The 17,388-nt window shown below is 36.2% G+C and overlaps 3 protein-coding genes, 6 long non-coding RNA genes and 6 other non-coding genes across 16 annotated transcripts; 8 read left to right on the forward strand and 7 right to left on the reverse strand.

The window, feature by feature from the left end:
• Positions 1–450: 450 nt before the first annotated feature.
• LOC108065302 (uncharacterized) lies at positions 451–796 on the reverse strand. The gene is made up of 2 exons (XR_001770299.3): positions 657–796; positions 451–591 (listed from the first exon to the last, which is right to left on the reverse strand). It is a non-coding gene; the product is annotated as an uncharacterized lncRNA (long non-coding RNA).
• Positions 797–1,126: 330 nt separating this feature from the next.
• On the reverse strand, positions 1,127–1,498 carry LOC138913663 (uncharacterized). Its single transcript, XR_011419474.1, has 2 exons — positions 1,337–1,498; positions 1,127–1,277 (listed from the first exon to the last, which is right to left on the reverse strand). It is a non-coding gene; the product is annotated as an uncharacterized lncRNA (long non-coding RNA).
• Positions 1,499–2,221: 723 nt separating this feature from the next.
• Positions 2,222–2,597, reverse strand: LOC108065301 (uncharacterized). Its single transcript, XR_011419461.1, has 2 exons — positions 2,453–2,597; positions 2,222–2,384 (listed from the first exon to the last, which is right to left on the reverse strand). It is a non-coding gene; the product is annotated as an uncharacterized lncRNA (long non-coding RNA).
• Positions 2,598–3,626: 1,029 nt separating this feature from the next.
• LOC108065295 (uncharacterized) lies at positions 3,627–3,967 on the reverse strand. Its single transcript, XR_011419393.1, has 2 exons — positions 3,820–3,967; positions 3,627–3,750 (listed from the first exon to the last, which is right to left on the reverse strand). It is a non-coding gene; the product is annotated as an uncharacterized lncRNA (long non-coding RNA).
• Positions 3,968–4,710: 743 nt separating this feature from the next.
• On the reverse strand, positions 4,711–5,371 carry LOC138913411 (uncharacterized). 2 transcript variants are annotated; one of them, XR_011419146.1, is made up of 2 exons: positions 5,209–5,371; positions 4,711–5,144 (listed from the first exon to the last, which is right to left on the reverse strand). It is a non-coding gene; the product is annotated as an uncharacterized lncRNA (long non-coding RNA). The 2 variants fall into 2 exon arrangements; XR_011419147.1 differs by having other exon boundaries at positions 5,206–5,371.
• Positions 5,372–5,578: 207 nt separating this feature from the next.
• Positions 5,579–5,943, reverse strand: LOC108065303 (uncharacterized). The gene is made up of 2 exons (XR_001770300.3): positions 5,797–5,943; positions 5,579–5,735 (listed from the first exon to the last, which is right to left on the reverse strand). It is a non-coding gene; the product is annotated as an uncharacterized lncRNA (long non-coding RNA).
• A 678-nt stretch (positions 5,944–6,621) lies between these two features.
• Anp (Andropin) lies at positions 6,622–7,004 on the reverse strand. Its single transcript, XM_070217317.1, has 2 exons — positions 6,842–7,004; positions 6,622–6,779 (listed from the first exon to the last, which is right to left on the reverse strand). The coding sequence occupies exons 1-2, from the start codon at positions 6,938–6,940 to the stop codon at positions 6,696–6,698; spliced, it is 183 nt and encodes a 60-aa protein (XP_070073418.1). The 5' UTR covers positions 6,941–7,004; the 3' UTR covers positions 6,622–6,695.
• Positions 7,005–8,816: 1,812 nt separating this feature from the next.
• RpS7 (ribosomal protein S7) lies at positions 8,817–11,521 on the forward strand. The gene is made up of 4 exons (XM_017153410.3): positions 8,817–8,924; positions 9,175–9,342; positions 9,402–9,734; positions 11,283–11,521. The coding sequence occupies exons 2-4, from the start codon at positions 9,175–9,177 to the stop codon at positions 11,364–11,366; spliced, it is 585 nt and encodes a 194-aa protein (XP_017008899.1). The 5' UTR covers positions 8,817–8,924; the 3' UTR covers positions 11,367–11,521.
• LOC123003376 (small nucleolar RNA psi18S-1377) lies at positions 9,948–10,092 on the forward strand. Its single transcript, XR_006412579.1, has one exon. It is a non-coding gene; the product is annotated as a small nucleolar RNA psi18S-1377 (small nucleolar RNA).
• LOC123003377 (small nucleolar RNA psi18S-1377) lies at positions 10,170–10,315 on the forward strand. The gene has a single exon (XR_006412580.1). It is a non-coding gene; the product is annotated as a small nucleolar RNA psi18S-1377 (small nucleolar RNA).
• LOC123003378 (small nucleolar RNA psi18S-1377) lies at positions 10,371–10,515 on the forward strand. The gene has a single exon (XR_006412581.1). It is a non-coding gene; the product is annotated as a small nucleolar RNA psi18S-1377 (small nucleolar RNA).
• LOC123003373 (small nucleolar RNA psi18S-1377) lies at positions 10,546–10,681 on the forward strand. Its single transcript, XR_006412576.1, has one exon. It is a non-coding gene; the product is annotated as a small nucleolar RNA psi18S-1377 (small nucleolar RNA).
• LOC123003375 (small nucleolar RNA psi18S-1377) lies at positions 10,713–10,850 on the forward strand. Its single transcript, XR_006412578.1, has one exon. It is a non-coding gene; the product is annotated as a small nucleolar RNA psi18S-1377 (small nucleolar RNA).
• Positions 10,890–11,029, forward strand: LOC123003374 (small nucleolar RNA psi18S-1377). The gene has a single exon (XR_006412577.1). It is a non-coding gene; the product is annotated as a small nucleolar RNA psi18S-1377 (small nucleolar RNA).
• Positions 11,522–16,105: 4,584 nt separating the features above from the next.
• On the forward strand, positions 16,106–17,266 carry LOC108065269 (serine protease 7-like; the record flags this gene model as incomplete). The annotated part of the gene is made up of 2 exons (XM_044395537.2): positions 16,106–16,389; positions 16,456–17,266. Coding segments are annotated over 2 exons (1,008 nt in total), but the record flags the coding sequence as incomplete, so codon positions are not given.
• Between the last annotated feature and the right edge of the window lie 122 nt (positions 17,267–17,388).

Here is a 17,388-nt window from a genome sequence, read left to right on the forward strand (position 1 = left end):
GCTTTTTTGGGGAATTACAACCATATTTAAACTGAAGTCATATTTCTAAAACTTTATGGCTAGAAAACAGTGATAAATTAAAACTTTACACATTTAGCATTTGATGCATTAGCATTAGTAGAAACTGATCCCAGAGTGTAATTTTTTTTTTAGGACGACTGACATTTGGAATCATGTTAAAGGGAAGTTATGAACAATTCAAGAAAAAATACGTGATTCTACATATTTGATGACTTGCACTATAATATTCATAGACATATTTTTAAGGAGAAACGTCATGAAACGATAACAACTAAATTTTTTAAGGGGCACGTACAAATTACACGTGTTTCTAAGTTGACACCGGAACTGAATACAACAATAAGTCTTTACGAATGTCACCATTCACGTTTCTGGTGGAAATTTTAGCTGGTTAAATAAACTTGTGAAATTGTAAAAAGGTGTTGCAAATAAGTTTAAAGTTTTTCCATTTATTTACTTCAAACAATAGATATTTTGAAAGTAATAAGTTTTTAAAGTAGATCCCTGTTTTTAATCGATGGTGGCACTGGCATTTTTCTCTGCTTCCAGCAAAAGTTTCCTTATTTCATCCTGAAAATATTTGTAATTCATTTATAATTAATATAAAAGTATTCTTTTCTAAAGGCACAACAAACCAATGTTGGTATTTTTCCATGAAATTCGGAATTCGATTGTCCCAGATGGCTGATGGCCAAAATGAGGGCGACGACAAAAAAGATCGAAAAGTAATTCATAATTATATTTAGCGTGTACTTTGCGGACTAATGAGCACTGATCGACTGATAAATTAGTCTGAAAAGGCACAAGCTTTTATAGGCAAAAATACATAAAAAAAAGCCTAATGAATATTTATATACATATTTATACCCTTGTTTTTACATTTTAAGGGACTTGCAAGCATTTTATGCAGGAGCATATTTTTACCTGTAATACCAAAACCATTTAAAATAAAATAAAACTCACAAAAAATGTTTTTATAGACATTCATATCCTGAAAATGAAATATAATTAAAACCAGTTGTAATTCCAGGAAATCTAAAATCCAATTTTATGAGTAAACAAAATTATAATTCTCTAATCTCGAAATCCATGGAAAATGGTCAAATAAGAACGAAGTTAACAATTTATTCGATAACTTTAAACAATGCATTTATTGGAAAGTAATAAGTTACGTAAGTTGTACCCATTTATCATGCGATATGGCTCTTCATGATAGCGTCTCTCACAGAATCCTTGACAACTTTTCCTATTTTCGCCTGTAAAAATACAAATACGTTCAGTTCATGCAAAATATTTTTGTAATGGTACAACAAACCGCTTTTTTTATTTTTCCAAGAACGTCTTTGGCATGTGGAAGATTTTGACCTTCCGACATTTGACTGATGGTCAAAATAAGGGCCACGAAGAAGAAAATCGAAAAGTAATTCATATTTATATTGGTGGATTTTACAAAAGTTAATTTGGCGGACTAATGAGCTCTGTGAGACTGATGATAAAGTCTAAAACGACCAAAGCTTTTAAAGGCAAAAATACATAAAAAACGTATGCTTAATAAATATTAATAAGGAAACTTTAAAATTATATATATTTATGTACTTGTTTTTACATTTCATGGAACTTGCCACCATTTTATGCACAAGCATATTTCTTTCCAGGAATAACCACAAAACGGTAATAAACAAAAACGGTTCAGAAATCACGTACGAATTTTAAATAAAATATTTGATCCCAAAGAATACCAATGTTTATAAAATTTATCAAGAAGATATCGAAACTGACTACAAGAGATATTTAATTTTTTGTATCTCTATAGTTGTTAAAGAAAGAAAAGAAAATTATTGCAAAAATTTGGTTAAAAATACATTTACAAAACTAGAAAGAAAAACAAGGCAGAACGCTATAGTCGAGTGTCTCGACTATTAGATACCTTTTATCCAGCTAACCAACTTTAAAACAAGAATTAATGCGGATGGAAGTGATATAACTATTTTTTAGGTTAAGCGATAGGTATCGAAGAAACAAATACATTTTCTCACGGACAGACAGACGGACATGTCTATGTCTAGTCGGCTAGCGATCCTGATCAAGAATATATATACTTTATAGGTCTGAAACGCTTTATTCTACCTGTTACATACTTTTCCCCGAATACAATATACCCTATTTTATACCTCTATTTTTCTGCTGACCTTGAAAATAATGTAGGTAAAGCTTGTTTAATTATTTACTATAAACAATACATTTATTGGAAAGTGATCAGTTATTACAATGGTACTTTTTGTTCATTATTGCTTGGCAATGGCTTTTTCGATGGGCTTAGCCAATTCAAAAGCTATTTTTGCCAACTTGTGCGCGAGTTCCTCCTGTAAAAATAGAAAGATATTTACTTCTTAATCAATATATTTTTTAAAGGAGACGAAAGGGGACCAACCAGTTGTTGAACTGGTCCAATTATAAAAGCCTCCGATTGTCCCAAGCTGATGACCAACATGAGGCTGAAGATAGTGAAGATCAAAAAGTAATTCATAATTATATTTTTGACTTTTCCGAAAGTTTGTATTTGTGGACTAATGAGAACTGGGCGACTGATGCCGCAGTCTAAAAGAGCAGCAGCTTTTATAGGCAAATGTCCAACACAAAACGTCGCAAATAATAAGCAGGCCTAACAATTAGTTTTAGGGAACTTGCAATCATTTTATGCATTCGAGGAATAACCACAAAACACTAAAAAGTATAAACCCTTAAAAAAAAAAAGGGAAAAGGTCTGTAAGTTGCGACAGTCAACTTTCTCAGAACTTTTACACTAAAATTATTTATTTTCTTTTTTTTCGAATTAGTTTTAGGAAAAACCATAAGAGACAGGCACAGGCCATATTTAAGCTTTGACAGTCGTCTTCTTTTGTTAAATAGAAAATCTTTAACGTGCTTAAAAATCATTGGTTGAAGGTTTTAATCAGAAGTTATTAAGCTACTAATCTTAATTTTACGGTCGGAAAAAAAATATATTTTTCTACACACTTTTTGCAAGTTTGGAGACCCTTATAACCTCCTCAAACTCGTCTATCAAGAATATATAAACTTTATAGCAGTTATCAAACAGTTATTTGAGATTTTTATTAACGGTTCCTGCTTTATACGCTCTGAAATGCCTCCTTCATAGAAACTTATCAATGAAACCATAATACCCTCTGCACGGCAAAATGGTTCGGCGATTATAACCTACCCAAATTTATAACCTTTAAAAACGATTAATACATTGTATCTTGGCGCCAAATTTCGATTGATGTATATCGATTTCAATGCTTCATCTGGCGCCACCTGTGTGCTACATAGCGCAACAACAGCGAGGGCGCACACCTTCCTACCATGGACGCATACCCAGCAGGCTAATCGAAAAATATCGATAATACACTGTAAAATATTTTAAGGTTCTATTATAGAACTTCTATGCAACTTTAGACTTTTTTGTACTTGTTTTTACGTTTAAAAGAACTTACAAAAGTGAGCATATACAATAAAATATTAAAATAAGTATAGAGTTTAAAAATAACTAAATTTATTTACTTCGAACAATACATTTATTGAAAATAATAAGTTATAAGAGGTCGGTCAGTGCTGTTCCGTTTTGTTCTCGCTTAAGTGGAAGTTGTTCACCGATGATCTAACAAAATTACCGATGGGATTAACTACCATAAATGCCGTTTGTGCTGCTTTGTGGGCTAGTTCCTCCTTAAAAAATAGAAATATGTGTACATTATATTAGAATATTTTTTACAAATAGATGAATTCGCTACCAACCAGTGTTTTAAAAAAATCAACAACAATAGTATCCGATTGTCCCTGATGAACAATGGACAAAATGAGGACAACGACGATAAAAACCGAACAGTAATTCATAATTATATTTAGCGGGCTTTTCAAATGTTAATTGTGCGGACTTATAAGAGCTGAGCGACTGATGACTTAGTTCAAAAAGACAACAGTTTTTATAGGAAAAAAAACGCCATAAAACGTTTCGAATAATAAGTAGACTTAATAAGTATTAACAACGAAACCAAATACCTATTATTTAAGCATTGTATGCAAATTTTTTCATGGAAACCCCATAATGTTATAATTATTGGATACCGTTTAAAAAGCTCGTTTGAATTTTAAATAATGTATAAATTTTATGTTTTTCAAATACATATGTATGTGTTCTTTAAGGCTCCACCAGACTGGGAGCTAGCTAGCAACAATCAAACAAACAACAATCAAAACATGTAGTCCGTTTGGGAAAACTATAAAAAAACTAACATTTTGTGGAGAAATGGTTTGAAATTAAATTTGAGAGATATTAATAAAGCAATAAAAGAAACTGTATATGTCTAAAAACAAAAGCTAAAATGCCGGAAGATATACACTGAAAGATACTCAAACATACTGTTGCGGTCAAAATAGCAGTAGACGAGCCGCCCTTCGTTTTTACAGGTTTGTTGTTGTAATTTATCTTCTGATAATATTTCATTTATTATAGTTGTACTATTGAACTAATTGAATAAAGTTGAGAACAATCGTACTATACTTTTGAACTTTTTTCTTAACTTTAACTTTTTTTCTCAAAGAGTAATTGAAATTTCCCATTACATATATCAGTTTTCTGATGATTCTTACCCGTCATCAAGATTTTTGTTTGGGAAAACTTTAAAATAAAAGTCAATTTAATTTATTTATTTCGAACCATACATTTACTGGAAAGTTATAGCTTATTAAGGTATCACATTGTTGTCATTTGACTTACTGGTAACAGCCTTAGCCAAACCCAAACCAAACCCACTAGTTGATTTCCTGGTAACAGCATTAATTGGTTGGAAATCATTCCCAAACCCACTAGTTGATTTCCTGGCAACAGCATTAGCTGGTTGGAGAACATGCCCCCCAAACCCACAAGTTGATTTCCTGGCAACAGCATTAGCTGGTTGGAGAACATGCCCCCCAAACCCACTAGTTGATTTCCTGGCAACAGCATTAGCTGGTTGGAGAACATGTCCCCCAAACCCACTAGTTGATTTCCTGGTAACAGCATTAGGTGGTTGGAAACCCTTCCCAAACCCAGAATAGTATGTCCATCCAGGTACCTTCTTCTGTAAAAATATTACAATATATACTTTCGATCATAATAGTCTTTAGAAAGAGAAAACTCACTACCTTATCACTTATTTCCTGATCAATATTATCCGATTGTCCTTGGTGGCTGATGCCCAAAATGAGGGCGACGGCGATTAAAGCCGAAAAGTAATTCATAATTGTATGACTGGGTTTTTTCAAACATTAATTGTTGGGACTAATAGCGGCTGAGCTGAGCTGAGCTACTGATGACTTAGTCTAAAAAGGCCAAACTTTTTACAGTCAAAATAACGACAAAAAACGTTGCGAATAATAAGTTGGATTTATAAATATTTAAAAATATTACAGTTTAAAGGTATTGTGCTGATTTTTACCCGCCATAAAGATTAATGTTCGGGAAAGCATTTTGTAAGCAACCAAATTAAACAATCCACCCATAAAAACTTCAAAATAAAAATCAATTTAATTTATTTATATCGAACCATACATTTACTGGAAAGTTATAGCTTATTAAAGTATAACATTGTTATCGATTGACTTCGTGGCTCATAACAGCATTAGCTGGTTGGATACGCATAGGGAAAATACTTCCATCCAGGTACTTTCCACTGTAAAAATAGAACAATATTTATTTTCGATCATAATAGTTTTTAGAAAGAGACAACTCACCACCTTATCACTTATTTCCTGATCAATATCATCCGATTGAACTTGGTGGCTGATGCCCAAAATGAGGGCGACAACAACTAAAACCGAAAAGTAATTCATAATTGTATTGCTGGGTTTTTCAAAATTTTATTGTTGGGACTGAGCTGAGCGACTGATGACTCAGTCCAAAAAGGCAAAAGTTTTTATAAGCAAAAACAACGCCAAAGAACGTTGCGAATAATAAGTAGGCTTAATAAATATTGACAACCTATACATTTTAAGAACTTTAATTATTTTTTGCATGCGCATATTTCTTTCATGGAAAAACGATAAAGATATAATGAATATAAACCGTTTCAAAACACGTCTGAATTGTAAATTGTGTATTTATATGCTGTTCAATGTGTTGTCTCAATGTGCTGTCTCAAAAGCTTTAAAATAATTTCAATTCGAATATTTTGAAATTTTGGATTAAGGATTTATGCCAAAAACAGGTCCTGAAATGGGCGAATTTTTTGTCCAGCTTATATTGTAAACTAAGGAACGCCAAACGATTTTATTACTAGCTAAATTCTGTATGGATTTCCACATCTAGACAATTTGTTACTCAAAACACTGATTTACTGAAAAAAGATTTGGATAATTGTTTAATCTTGGTCAAAAAATATAAAATACCGTTTTTTATCGTATTATTAAGTATAGAGTAAACTACAAACAACTTTTTAGGTTTTAGAAAAGTTTCGCAAAAGTTAATCGAAGATGGAGATTACAGATCTCCGTTTTGTGACTAACCAAATAAAAGGATACCCAAATCTCCAAATCAAAAGAACATCTAAAAACCAAATGTTAAAAGAGGCCCAACCCATTTTATTTATTTCCTTTGAATTACAAATTTATTGAAAATTAAATTAAATTAAACACTATTTGCCGTGGTTGGTAATAGCGTTAGCGGTGGTCTTAGCGGCTTTAATTCCCATTTGTGCGGCTTTGTGGGCTAGTTCCTCCTATTAAAAAGGAAAACCTTTATTTGTAATATTTATAAAATTTTTGCAATGAGACAACTCACCAGTTTTTCAAAGAAGTTAATAAGCACTGTATCCGATTGTGCTTGGTGGCTAATGGCCAAAATGAGGACAACCACAATGAAGATAGAAATGTAATTCATAATTATATTTATGGTTGAAGATTAATTTTCTGGAGTAACAAGCACTGTTTGACTGATGAATTAATCTAAGGAGGCCACAGCTTTTATAGGCAAAAAATCGCAAAAAAAAAAACGTTGCCAATAATAATTAGGCTTAATAAATAGGCACGTACGATTTTCGAATTATGTATGAATGTGTTTAACTTGACAGAGAGTTAGCGCACCATGGGCCAAATACCGGAATCTCGAATGACACAATAAAAACTAATAATTTATTAATTAACAAACTCTTTTGAAAAGCATTAAACTGAGCTAAATTCTACAATATGGCCATCATCAGTTTGCTGAATACCCTGCATGTCTTGTTTTTGGTATATTTCGACACAAAAATTGGTATTAATAGTATATTTTTCAGACTTTTACGGTATTTTTAGTTAATTTTCTGCGGTCTCTCTTACTTTTCCTGTCAAAACAGCAGTGTTGCCAATTTTGCTATTTTCCTAGCTTTTTTAAATTGCTATTTTTGAGCTGTGGTGCAAAATAGCGGCTAGCGAGAATTTTAGCTATTCTCCAAGCAAAATCAAAGAAACTCTGCAATTTATTATAAGAACAGTGCACTATGGGTAATTTGACCACTTTTTGTGGCATTAATTAATAACTTAAAAACGACCCAATAATTAACAATTCGGTTTTTTGATTTTACTATATTAAATTTAAAGGAATTTTTGTTGAAAAAATAGGCGTGGTCCCGCCTTTTTTTAAAGAAAAAACATTTTTTTCTCCTAAACGTGAAGAAAAAAAAATATTTTTTAATTTATTTTAGTAATAACAACGTATTTAATTTTTAAAAAAATATCAACGTTTTTCATTTTTGTATTTTTGAATTGCAATTTTATTTTTATAATTATTACCATTATAATTTCTAACAAAAATACTGTTAACCTTTATAACAAAGTTATTGCAATGAAACAATGATGAAACATAATTTTGAAATAATGAATATTTAACAACAAAGATAGTTGCATACCGGTTTTGCAAAGATTGCACCGTAACTGACATTCACGATACAAAAATACGTGAAATATTCATGTTTTGACGGAGGTCTTAAAACATTTATTTCAGAGAAAGTGCGCAAAAGTGCACTTTTATACTTACTGAGTTTAAAGAGAATCAAGTACTCGACAAGATAAAAAAGGTTTCAGAGCTGGAAAGAGCTGGACTCATTTTGTAGCTCCATTTAAAAATAAAAATTCAATACCAATTTTAATGTTTTTTGAAGTTAGATTTTACCCAAGATTTTAGAAACACCACAATCAATAAATACATCGGAACGCTAACAAAAAAAAGTTACATGATTTTGTGATTGAACTGCATTTCAAAAAAGGCGCTGCGTTGCTTTATTATACTCTTTTGTATCATTTAAACTTTTAATCAAAATAAGCGATTTACTAGCGCTGCCATCTCGTTGAAGCACTAGCAAGCTTTCATAGCTGATAACTTAACAGTGATGCGCACTGTTAAACTTTTCTGTTAATAACATTTGACATTCATGTTATCCTAATACATTGTGATTGACAAATCCAATTTCTAATGACTTTTTAAAAGTGGGTTTTGGCCAAAAAAAGTGGGTAAATTACCCATAGTGCAGTGGGTCCCATGCAATTTAAAAGAAATTGTTGATTAAATAAAATTCTATATTCAGTTACTAACAGTTACAGAATAATATACGATTTGACAACAAATTCGTTTCATGTCTTACTAATAGATTTAAGGGCTTATAATAATAATAATAATAATTGTGTGACTTTCCCCGAATGTCTAAACTTATTCCTGTCTCGTTTTTAGCTATTAAATCGCCTAAAGAATGCCCTATATCAATTATTTCTGGTATTTCTCCAGCACATTTAGTATATTTTCCAGCATCGGCCAGATTGGTCGCCGAATTTGCTACGGTCACATTGACGGCGTGGCCCGACTTCCTTTCCTGTCAAAATAGTCGACAAAGGTGGTACTTTTTTTCCTTTCGCCGCCGAAAATGGCCAAAATCCGCGCTAACCACAACGCAGTGCAGCGAAATAATGCGACAACTGGCTGAGTGAAACATGCATGGTGGAGGTTCTCCACGCAGACCGGTGAAATGCCAGCGTCATCAGGCCGATTGCCGGCGATTTGTGATTGTGCTGCGTTGTGGCGAAGCGGTTTTCGCCCCTGCGAAATAATTGTTTATAACTAAAACCCGGTGATGCAAATTCCAGATGGCTATCGGCTCCAAGATTATCAAGCCCGGCGGCGCGGATCCCGATGATTTCGAGAAGTCCATTGCCCAGGCGCTGGTCGAGCTCGAGGCCAACAGCGACCTGAAGCCCTACCTGCGGGATCTGCACATCACCCGTGCCCGCGAGATTGAGTTCGGCAGCAAGAAGGTATGTATATCAACACCATAAGTAGTTTTGTAACCAAGGAAACCTCTCCTCCCCCGCAGGCCGTCATCATCTACGTGCCCATTCCACAGCAGAAGGTGTTCCAGAAGATCCAGATCATCCTGGTCCGCGAGCTGGAGAAGAAGTTCTCGGGCAAGCACGTCGTCGTCATTGGCGAGCGCAAGATCCTGCCCAAGCCGACGCGCAAGGCCCGCAACCCGCTCAAGCAGAAGCGTCCCCGCTCCAGGACTCTGACCGCTGTGTATGACGCCATCCTCGAGGATCTGGTCTTCCCCGCCGAGATCGTGGGCAAGCGCATCCGCGTCAAGCTGGACGGCTCCCAGCTGGTCAAGGTGCATCTGGACAAGAACCAGCAGACCACCATCGAGCACAAAGTGAGCTGAGAAACCTTCATGTCTATAAGTAGAAAGCGTAGTGCATCGTGTGTTTTCTCGAGCGTACCCTCGATATTTGGGCTTTCCTTGCCATGGAGCTCAATCTTCGCCAGGGGACGCAGAACAGTCAGGGCCAATTACTCGTTATTGCAGGCATTAGAAGCCATTGCGGTCCTGCATCTCCAAATATTGGCCACACTTTGGTCAGAAACTCCGTTCTTGTGTTATTCGCTGGTTTATCTTATCCAAAACCAGTGATTGTCAAACAGAACGCATAGTAAACACCAGGCAGCTAATCACTCCATAATGTTGAGCCGACTTTCCAGGGCATCTGCATTACTAAATGTTTGCCACACTCGTACTTGAAATACCTTTTAATACACAAAGTTCAGAACTGTTTTATAAATATTTTTGAAAAGATTTTATTGATATCTACCGTTTTTGTGTTATTTGCTGGAAGTTATATCCAAAGCCAGTGATTGTCAAACAGAACGTAGACTATAATCCAGGCAGCTAATCACTCCATAATGTTTATCCTAAATTAATCAGGGATTCTGCATTACTAAATGTTTGCTACATGCACAAGCTGTTGTATTATTTTTGTATAAAAATAGGAAATTGAAATTCTTGTGTAGAGCGTTTAGTTTTCTTAGCTGGTTGTTTTATTTAAAATCAGCTTTTGTCAAACAGAACGTAGACTATAAACCAGGCAGCTAATCACTCCATAATGTGTATCCTACCGTGCATAGGGATTCTGCATTACTAAATGCTTGTCACATGTAGATATCTGAACTTGTTTGATTCCGAACCACCGTTCTTGTGTTATTTGCTGGACGTTTTCATAGTCCAGCGATTGTCAAACAGAACGCATATCAAAGCAACTAATCACTCCATAATGATGGGTCTATTTACCAGGACCTCCTCATTACTAAATGTTTGCTACACTCTAAAATCTATAGGAACTCTTGTCACAAAACACCGTTCTTGTGTTATTTGCTAAGCGGTCATTCAAGCTCAGCGATTGTCAAACAGAACGCAAATTAAAGGCAGCTAATCACTCCATAATGTTGAGCCGACTTTCCAGGGCTTCAGCATTACTAAATGCGCGCCACATTTGTACAAATACATATCTTTTGGAATACCTCGATTCCGTTACCGTTCTTGTGTTATTTGCTGGACGTTTTTAAAGTCCAGCGATTGTCAAACAGAACGCACACTAAATCGCAACTAATCACTCCATAATGATGCGTCTAAATTAGCCAGGACTACATCATTACTAAATGTTTGCTATATTTATATACAATCATTTTATTATCTTGAAAACACACGATGCTCTTTGCTTGCCGCCTATTTGCCTCCCGAGCGCCGTTTAGTTTTCCTGGTGCCTTGGGACTTCCTATATAAGCGGAAAATTAATCCAGCTTTCCGTACGATATCTTCGCTGCAGTTTTTCCTGCTGCAGAGGAGGTCACGGCAGCTGTACACTACTTTATGCCCATAAAACCCTTAAGATCTTGTTACTAATATGTGTTTTTCCTCTTCCTTCAGGTCGACACCTTCACCTCGGTCTACAAGAAGCTGACTGGTCGCGATGTTACCTTCGAATTCCCCGACAACTACCTGAATGTCTAGAGCGGGTACTCGTTAGAAAGTCGCACTGGTTCGCCGGTTCATCTGGGAAAATCACCTCTATTCTGTAGTGCAGAAGATGAGTTTTTTACATGAGCTAGAGAACGTGAAATAAACATTAAACAATTTAAAACTAAGCAAACTTGCAATTAAGCCAACTCTCTGTTGTCCTGTAATTAATCAGCGCTAGGGGGAGTTTACTCTTGGGGGTCGATTTGTAATCCCTTGGAAGATTGCTGCCTGCTGGGATGTGTGACATGTTTTGATTAAGAGCAGCTTTAAAAGGCGTAATTATATGAAGGACTGGATTTTTGTAACATGCGGTGTCTGCTCTACTACTTAATTAAAAAGCTGGCAACGTACGTTTGTTACAATAGCTTCAAATTGTAACTTTTCTTCAAAAGAGTAGCACGTGTGTCAAAAGGGGTTAATTTTGTGGCGTGTCTCATGTTCATTTGCTGTAATTATAGGTATTCCAGAATTTGGTTAAATTACACGCATTACGCTTTTGAATAATCACATGTGCGATTGGGGGTGGTAATAATTTGGGACGGATTAATTTCTGGGGAATAGAAAGCTTCAACATGGAGCACCCTATATATTTAAAGCTTTTTAACCGCCAAAATTTAAGTTCCCTATACAATTATTATTGTTTATTTTGATTTTAACTTTTATCTTTGTATTTGTTTAAAAAAAATTTGTTTGCATAAATTTCTAATTTTTTCTTAAAGAAGAGTTCTTTTGTCCTTAAGTAAAATCATAGTATTTTTTACAGTCTATTACTGGCCATTTAGTTATTATTCCTTTATGGGTATTTTTTTTATCGCCGGAATCAGTAGAGTCATTGTTTTGACCAGAAACCTATTCAAGCCTTTGCTGAACTACAATAGTCCTGGTTTATTTATGGCATTAGTGCATTCCTGCCCCATTTAAACTGTCCGAGTCGATTGATTGCAGTTTGAAATTCAATTAGAAGCGACCGCAAAATCACGCAATTCAACAATTCCGAAATGCTACAGGGGCAAACAAAAGGATCCCGACCAGCGATGAAACTAAAGATTGGGGGTTAAAGTCAACGGACTGACAGGACATGAACATGGAAAACGAACACGAATGGGGCTTTAAGTTGTGGAGTAGGAAAAATAGTTTTGGCCACAACAAGAGTTCGAGTAGAACTTTCGATTTCCGACAAATTGTTGATGTGTTGTTTGTTTTTTGGGTTGTTGTGTCTGGGGAATTCCCCGTGGGTGGTGGTGTCACAAGGGGGCGTGTCCGATGGGGGAGACAGGTGGTTCGATGACAAGTTGGTGGGATTTTCGGGGGAATTGGCTCGTCGGCTATCGGTGATTCTATCTAAATGACCCCGCGGGGTCATCTATTATTGATGTTGCCTAATTGTGCGCCATTCTAGACGAGAATGGTTATCATTAGGGGTGGTAATTCGCAGATGGTGTGGGTGGTTCTCTCTTCGTCCTTGAACCCGCTAATGCGTAATGCCGTCTTAAAGGAAACCCCCATCCTATCGTCTTAATTAAAACGCAGCCCACACATTTGTGGGCACTTTGTATGTAGATTTTATTTGACATGTGCTTGGCGGAAAATGTTTATGACAGTCGCAGTTCGGTTCCCACCATATCCTGTCGCTTGGGGTTGGGAATGTGAAACCCCCACCCGCTGCCAGGACTTTGACAAATTATTATGTCATCTCCCGCCGCTGACGATGGCGACGGATTTCTGAGTCACGCCGCGATTCCCAGTGCAAATAGCCGAGAATCACAATCTGCAATGAATGAGCGTTTATATGGCGGGCGTAATATCAGTGGGGGTGACCAATCAGTTATTGGCTCATTAATCCATTATTATGTTTTGCTGTTTATAATTTCCGAGGATTAAAGCGTTATTCATTCAAGTCTTTTCGTGTTTAGTCTAGAAAATATATATTTTATAAAAAAGTATTGATATAAATAATTTTACTAGAAATTAAATTTGATTAAATTGTAAAATATTTATTTATTTTTTTTGAAATAATCATTTTTTATTGAAAATGTACTTAACTCTTCACTAAATATTTGTTGCTTATTGATAAGATAATCTTAATGAATGTGTACCTAAATGCTGATTTAAATTTTGGCTTAACTAATTTCTGGGTAACTAGCTTTTTTGGTATCAGGCAATAAGAATTCATATCAACTTTGAAAGTTAGTGCAAGCGTTATCTCATGCACAGAAAGAAATAAATTAGAAAATGTTGATTATAAGAATTTGATAAAATATTTTTAAACGGAAAGTAAATACAGAACATGTTTAAGAAGGGAATCTTATCGGTTCATTGGCTATAAGTTCAGGACTCCGCAGTGCACCTTAAATATTTATAAGGGGCGGAGTTGCAGGGGATCCACTATGCGTCGAACTAAGTAATCAGCACGAGACCGTTCGGTTAAAGTTGCCGTTCCACGATGACTGCCATGGGCCAGACATCGGCTGATAAGCCCCCGATAAACCAGCCATAAAGTTCTAAATCAACTACAGTTAGCTCCCTGGGAGAGCTCGTCTGATGATCGCACATGTATAGTTCAGAATTTCTTGCCTCGCTGAGTTTTCTATATTTATCCAAAGCTAACGTTACATCATGCCACCCAGTGAAGATTTTTATTTCCGAAAGCAAGCAATAAATTATGAATATTACTGGAGGGGCGATGGATTCGTTGGCTGCTTTTTCTTATAAGTTGAAAACTTTTTTTGGGCTTATCGCAGTCCTATGGAATTTAGGTACCATTTTTGTAGTTGCAGCGATAAGGAAAAAGCTGGGTTTCCGGTTTTGGAATCGACTTTCAAAAAAAGTTTATTTTCATCATAAGAGTGCTATAATCTCTAACCAGTCTTCTTCATTATTATTATTATCTGTAGACACAACATGAAAATATGATAGAGGGCATAAAAAACAGAAAATGAGAGAGAAAACAGATAAAGGCGACACACCGATAATGATGCTATTGGCAACAAACAAATAGAGAGAATTATTTAGTTTTTCCACACTCTCTCGCTCTCTGGGAAAAGTGGGCCAGTAAGAAAAGTAAGCGACAGCAACTGGGAACTTGGCCGATATTTACAGCTCTGGGATCTCACGCGATGACGAAATGCGGCACTCGCAGCCCACTACTCGTATACGTGTTGTGGGTTCCCTCTTGGCCACTCGCATTGAGTATTGAGTATACAACCCGTTGCCGGCTTCGTTCGCGCGACTGTTGCTGCTCTGCCGACGTCTGCGACTGCGCCGGCGTCGACGTCAACGCCACGCCTACTCACTGTGGAATACCCTATGACATTTTGGTTATATGTGATAAGTTTCTGAAGAGGGTAAATAAATTATTATTGTTAAAGACAAATGATAAAGAGGGAGAGATGTTGAATGCCAAACATTTATCACAATTTTTTGGAAATTCAAATTTTAAAAAAATTAATTTTTAAAATCTGTATGAATCAGAAGTGTAGTTTAAAACTACAAGTTTAAGGTAAGCTAGTAGAAGCTAAGATCTTTAATTTCTAAAGAATATACTTCTTCATTTTTTTGATTTTTTTAAAAGTGCAGATAAAATTCAGATAAGATTAAAACCTTTGATTAGAATTGGAGACAGATCTACTTTTGAGACAGATTAGATAAGTGCTTGGCTTATCACCATCATAAGCATATTTTCGAAAGGTGAAGCAATCTGATTTATCTGTTAGTCTGGGATAAAGAACCTTGGAGTAACGATTAAAATGAAAGAGCTCACATTGTTTTTTCTATGCATTCTCATTTTCCAAGTGGCCTGGGCCCAATGTAAGTGATACAAGGATAATGTGTCAGAAAAATAATTATATTCTTGTGATCGCTATTTTATTTATATCGCCAACAGATAAAGAATGCCATAGTGAAACATGGGGAATCGGACGTTGTATGAACGTTAAGGACTGTCCGAATGATTCTTCCTCGCAGAAGAATTACTTCTATTCCTACACCCAGAAAAAAAGGAACGAAAAAAATCAAGAACATTTTTCTTGATTTAAGAACAATCCGTTCGCTATTTTTCGTTCATGAAAAACGAACGCCGCGGGGTCAAATCATGAACTTTTTGGTAAAATTATGAACGCGTCACAGAAAAGTGTTGAGCTTTGAACGATTGTGGTCAGATTATGAACAATGGTTCTGAAATTGCGAACGCTGTTTATAAACTATTTCTTGCAAGTCTAGTGCCCCGTTTGTCCGTACTTGAAAAATTAATTCCGTGGTCCAGCTGTTAGACCGTCCGCCTTTGACATAGAGTAGCCCAGGTTCGAGCCCGCGAGAGGACGTCGTGAATCGTAAGTTTTAATAAATTATTATTTCTAATGTTAATATGTACTTCTAATAATAAATAAATTATATGCCAACAACAAATTCTAAAAAATAACATGTATTAAAAATAATTCAACCACTAAAAAAAATAATATCAAATACATCTCTACCAGGCGCACAGAAAAAACAGCAAGTGGCAAGTCCAGAAATCTTGTTTATTTTTGTTTTTTTTTTAACTTTTCGTTCTCAAATTAACCCCAAAATGTTCTAAAAGTGACCCCATTCGTTCGCAAAGCATGCCAAATATTTCGGTCAAATTTTATGAACAAGCGTTCATGAACTGACAACAAACGGGCTTACGCACTTTTTGACCCCGTTTGGGCTTGATTTTTGAACGTTTCGAACGGATTTTTTTCTGGGTGTATGATTGCGGAACGCATTCGATCTGCTGCCTTGGGCAGAAAGCAAGCGGCAGAATAATCACTTCGCTACCTCAACCTCCAACCTGCGGAGGCTTCGATTCCAATGAGAAGATTTTGGGTGGTTCGGAAACCGGTCTCTATGAGTTTCCCTGGTTGGTACTACTAGAGTACCGCAAACAAAATGAATACGAGCTGACCTTCAATTGTGCAGGATCGCTTATTAACCATCGTTATGTGCTGACAGCTGCTCATTGTTTGTACAGAGAGCACTTAAGGGGCATCGGAGATCTGTAAGTTCATAAATGTTTAAAGCTCATTATATAGAAGCTCATTAGACTTTCTCGTTTTTTATCCAGTGTCTCGGTGAGATTGGGTGAGTATGACACCCGTACCGATGAGGATTGCTCCGATTTTGGAGGGAAATGCGCCCCAAAATATCAGCGATTTGGTGTCGAGGAGATTCGAATTCACGAAGGATTTCGTGGAATGCACGGTAGTAGAGAGCATGATATTGGCTTGATTCGTTTGAACCAGAATGTGGTCTATTCGGACAACATTCAACCCATTTGCCTGCCCTCGACTGACCATTTTGAGGGTAGGTATCACGGTCAGCCCTTCATCGTAGCTGGATGGGGTAGAACTTCGACTTCGGAAAGTAGTCCCACTAAGCAAAAAGTGAAGGTTAAATACGTGGATGCAAATAAGTGCCGTCGGAAATACGAGCAGAAAAATATCTTCCTGCAATCCACTCAATTATGTGCCGGTCAGTACCAGAAAGACAGCTGCAAAGGAGACTCTGGCGGACCTCTGATGCAATTCCGAGGTGGCGTTTGGGTCCTGGAGGGCATCGTGTCCTTCGGCAAAGGATGCGGTCAATGGAAATGGCCCGGTGTCTACACGGACGTTGCTGCATACAATACCTGGATCAGGGAGAATATCGTGGCCAAGGATGGGGATTACGTAGATATTATGGTGGACCCTCTACATAGTGACAATTGGAATTCGCAGGCCAGAGACAATGAAGCAAATCGAGAGAGTTCAGAGGAAGAGAACAATTTATATTATAGAATTAAGGAGTAGAAAAACTAGAGAAAACGCTATAGTCGGGTTGTTGTCCCGACTATCTAATACCCGTCACTCGGCTAAAGGGAGTGCGAGGGAGTTGGATATATAACATTTTTTGAGTGCGTATAACTTTTTATTAAATAGTCCGATTTGAAAAATGTCTTCAGCATTTCGATAGGTATAAATATACACAACAAAATTGCATTTACACTTCTCGGAAATCT

This window comes from Drosophila takahashii, chromosome 3R, assembly GCF_030179915.1.
Source record: "Drosophila takahashii strain IR98-3 E-12201 chromosome 3R, DtakHiC1v2, whole genome shotgun sequence".
NCBI classification, from domain to species: Eukaryota; Metazoa; Arthropoda; class Insecta; order Diptera; family Drosophilidae; genus Drosophila; species Drosophila takahashii.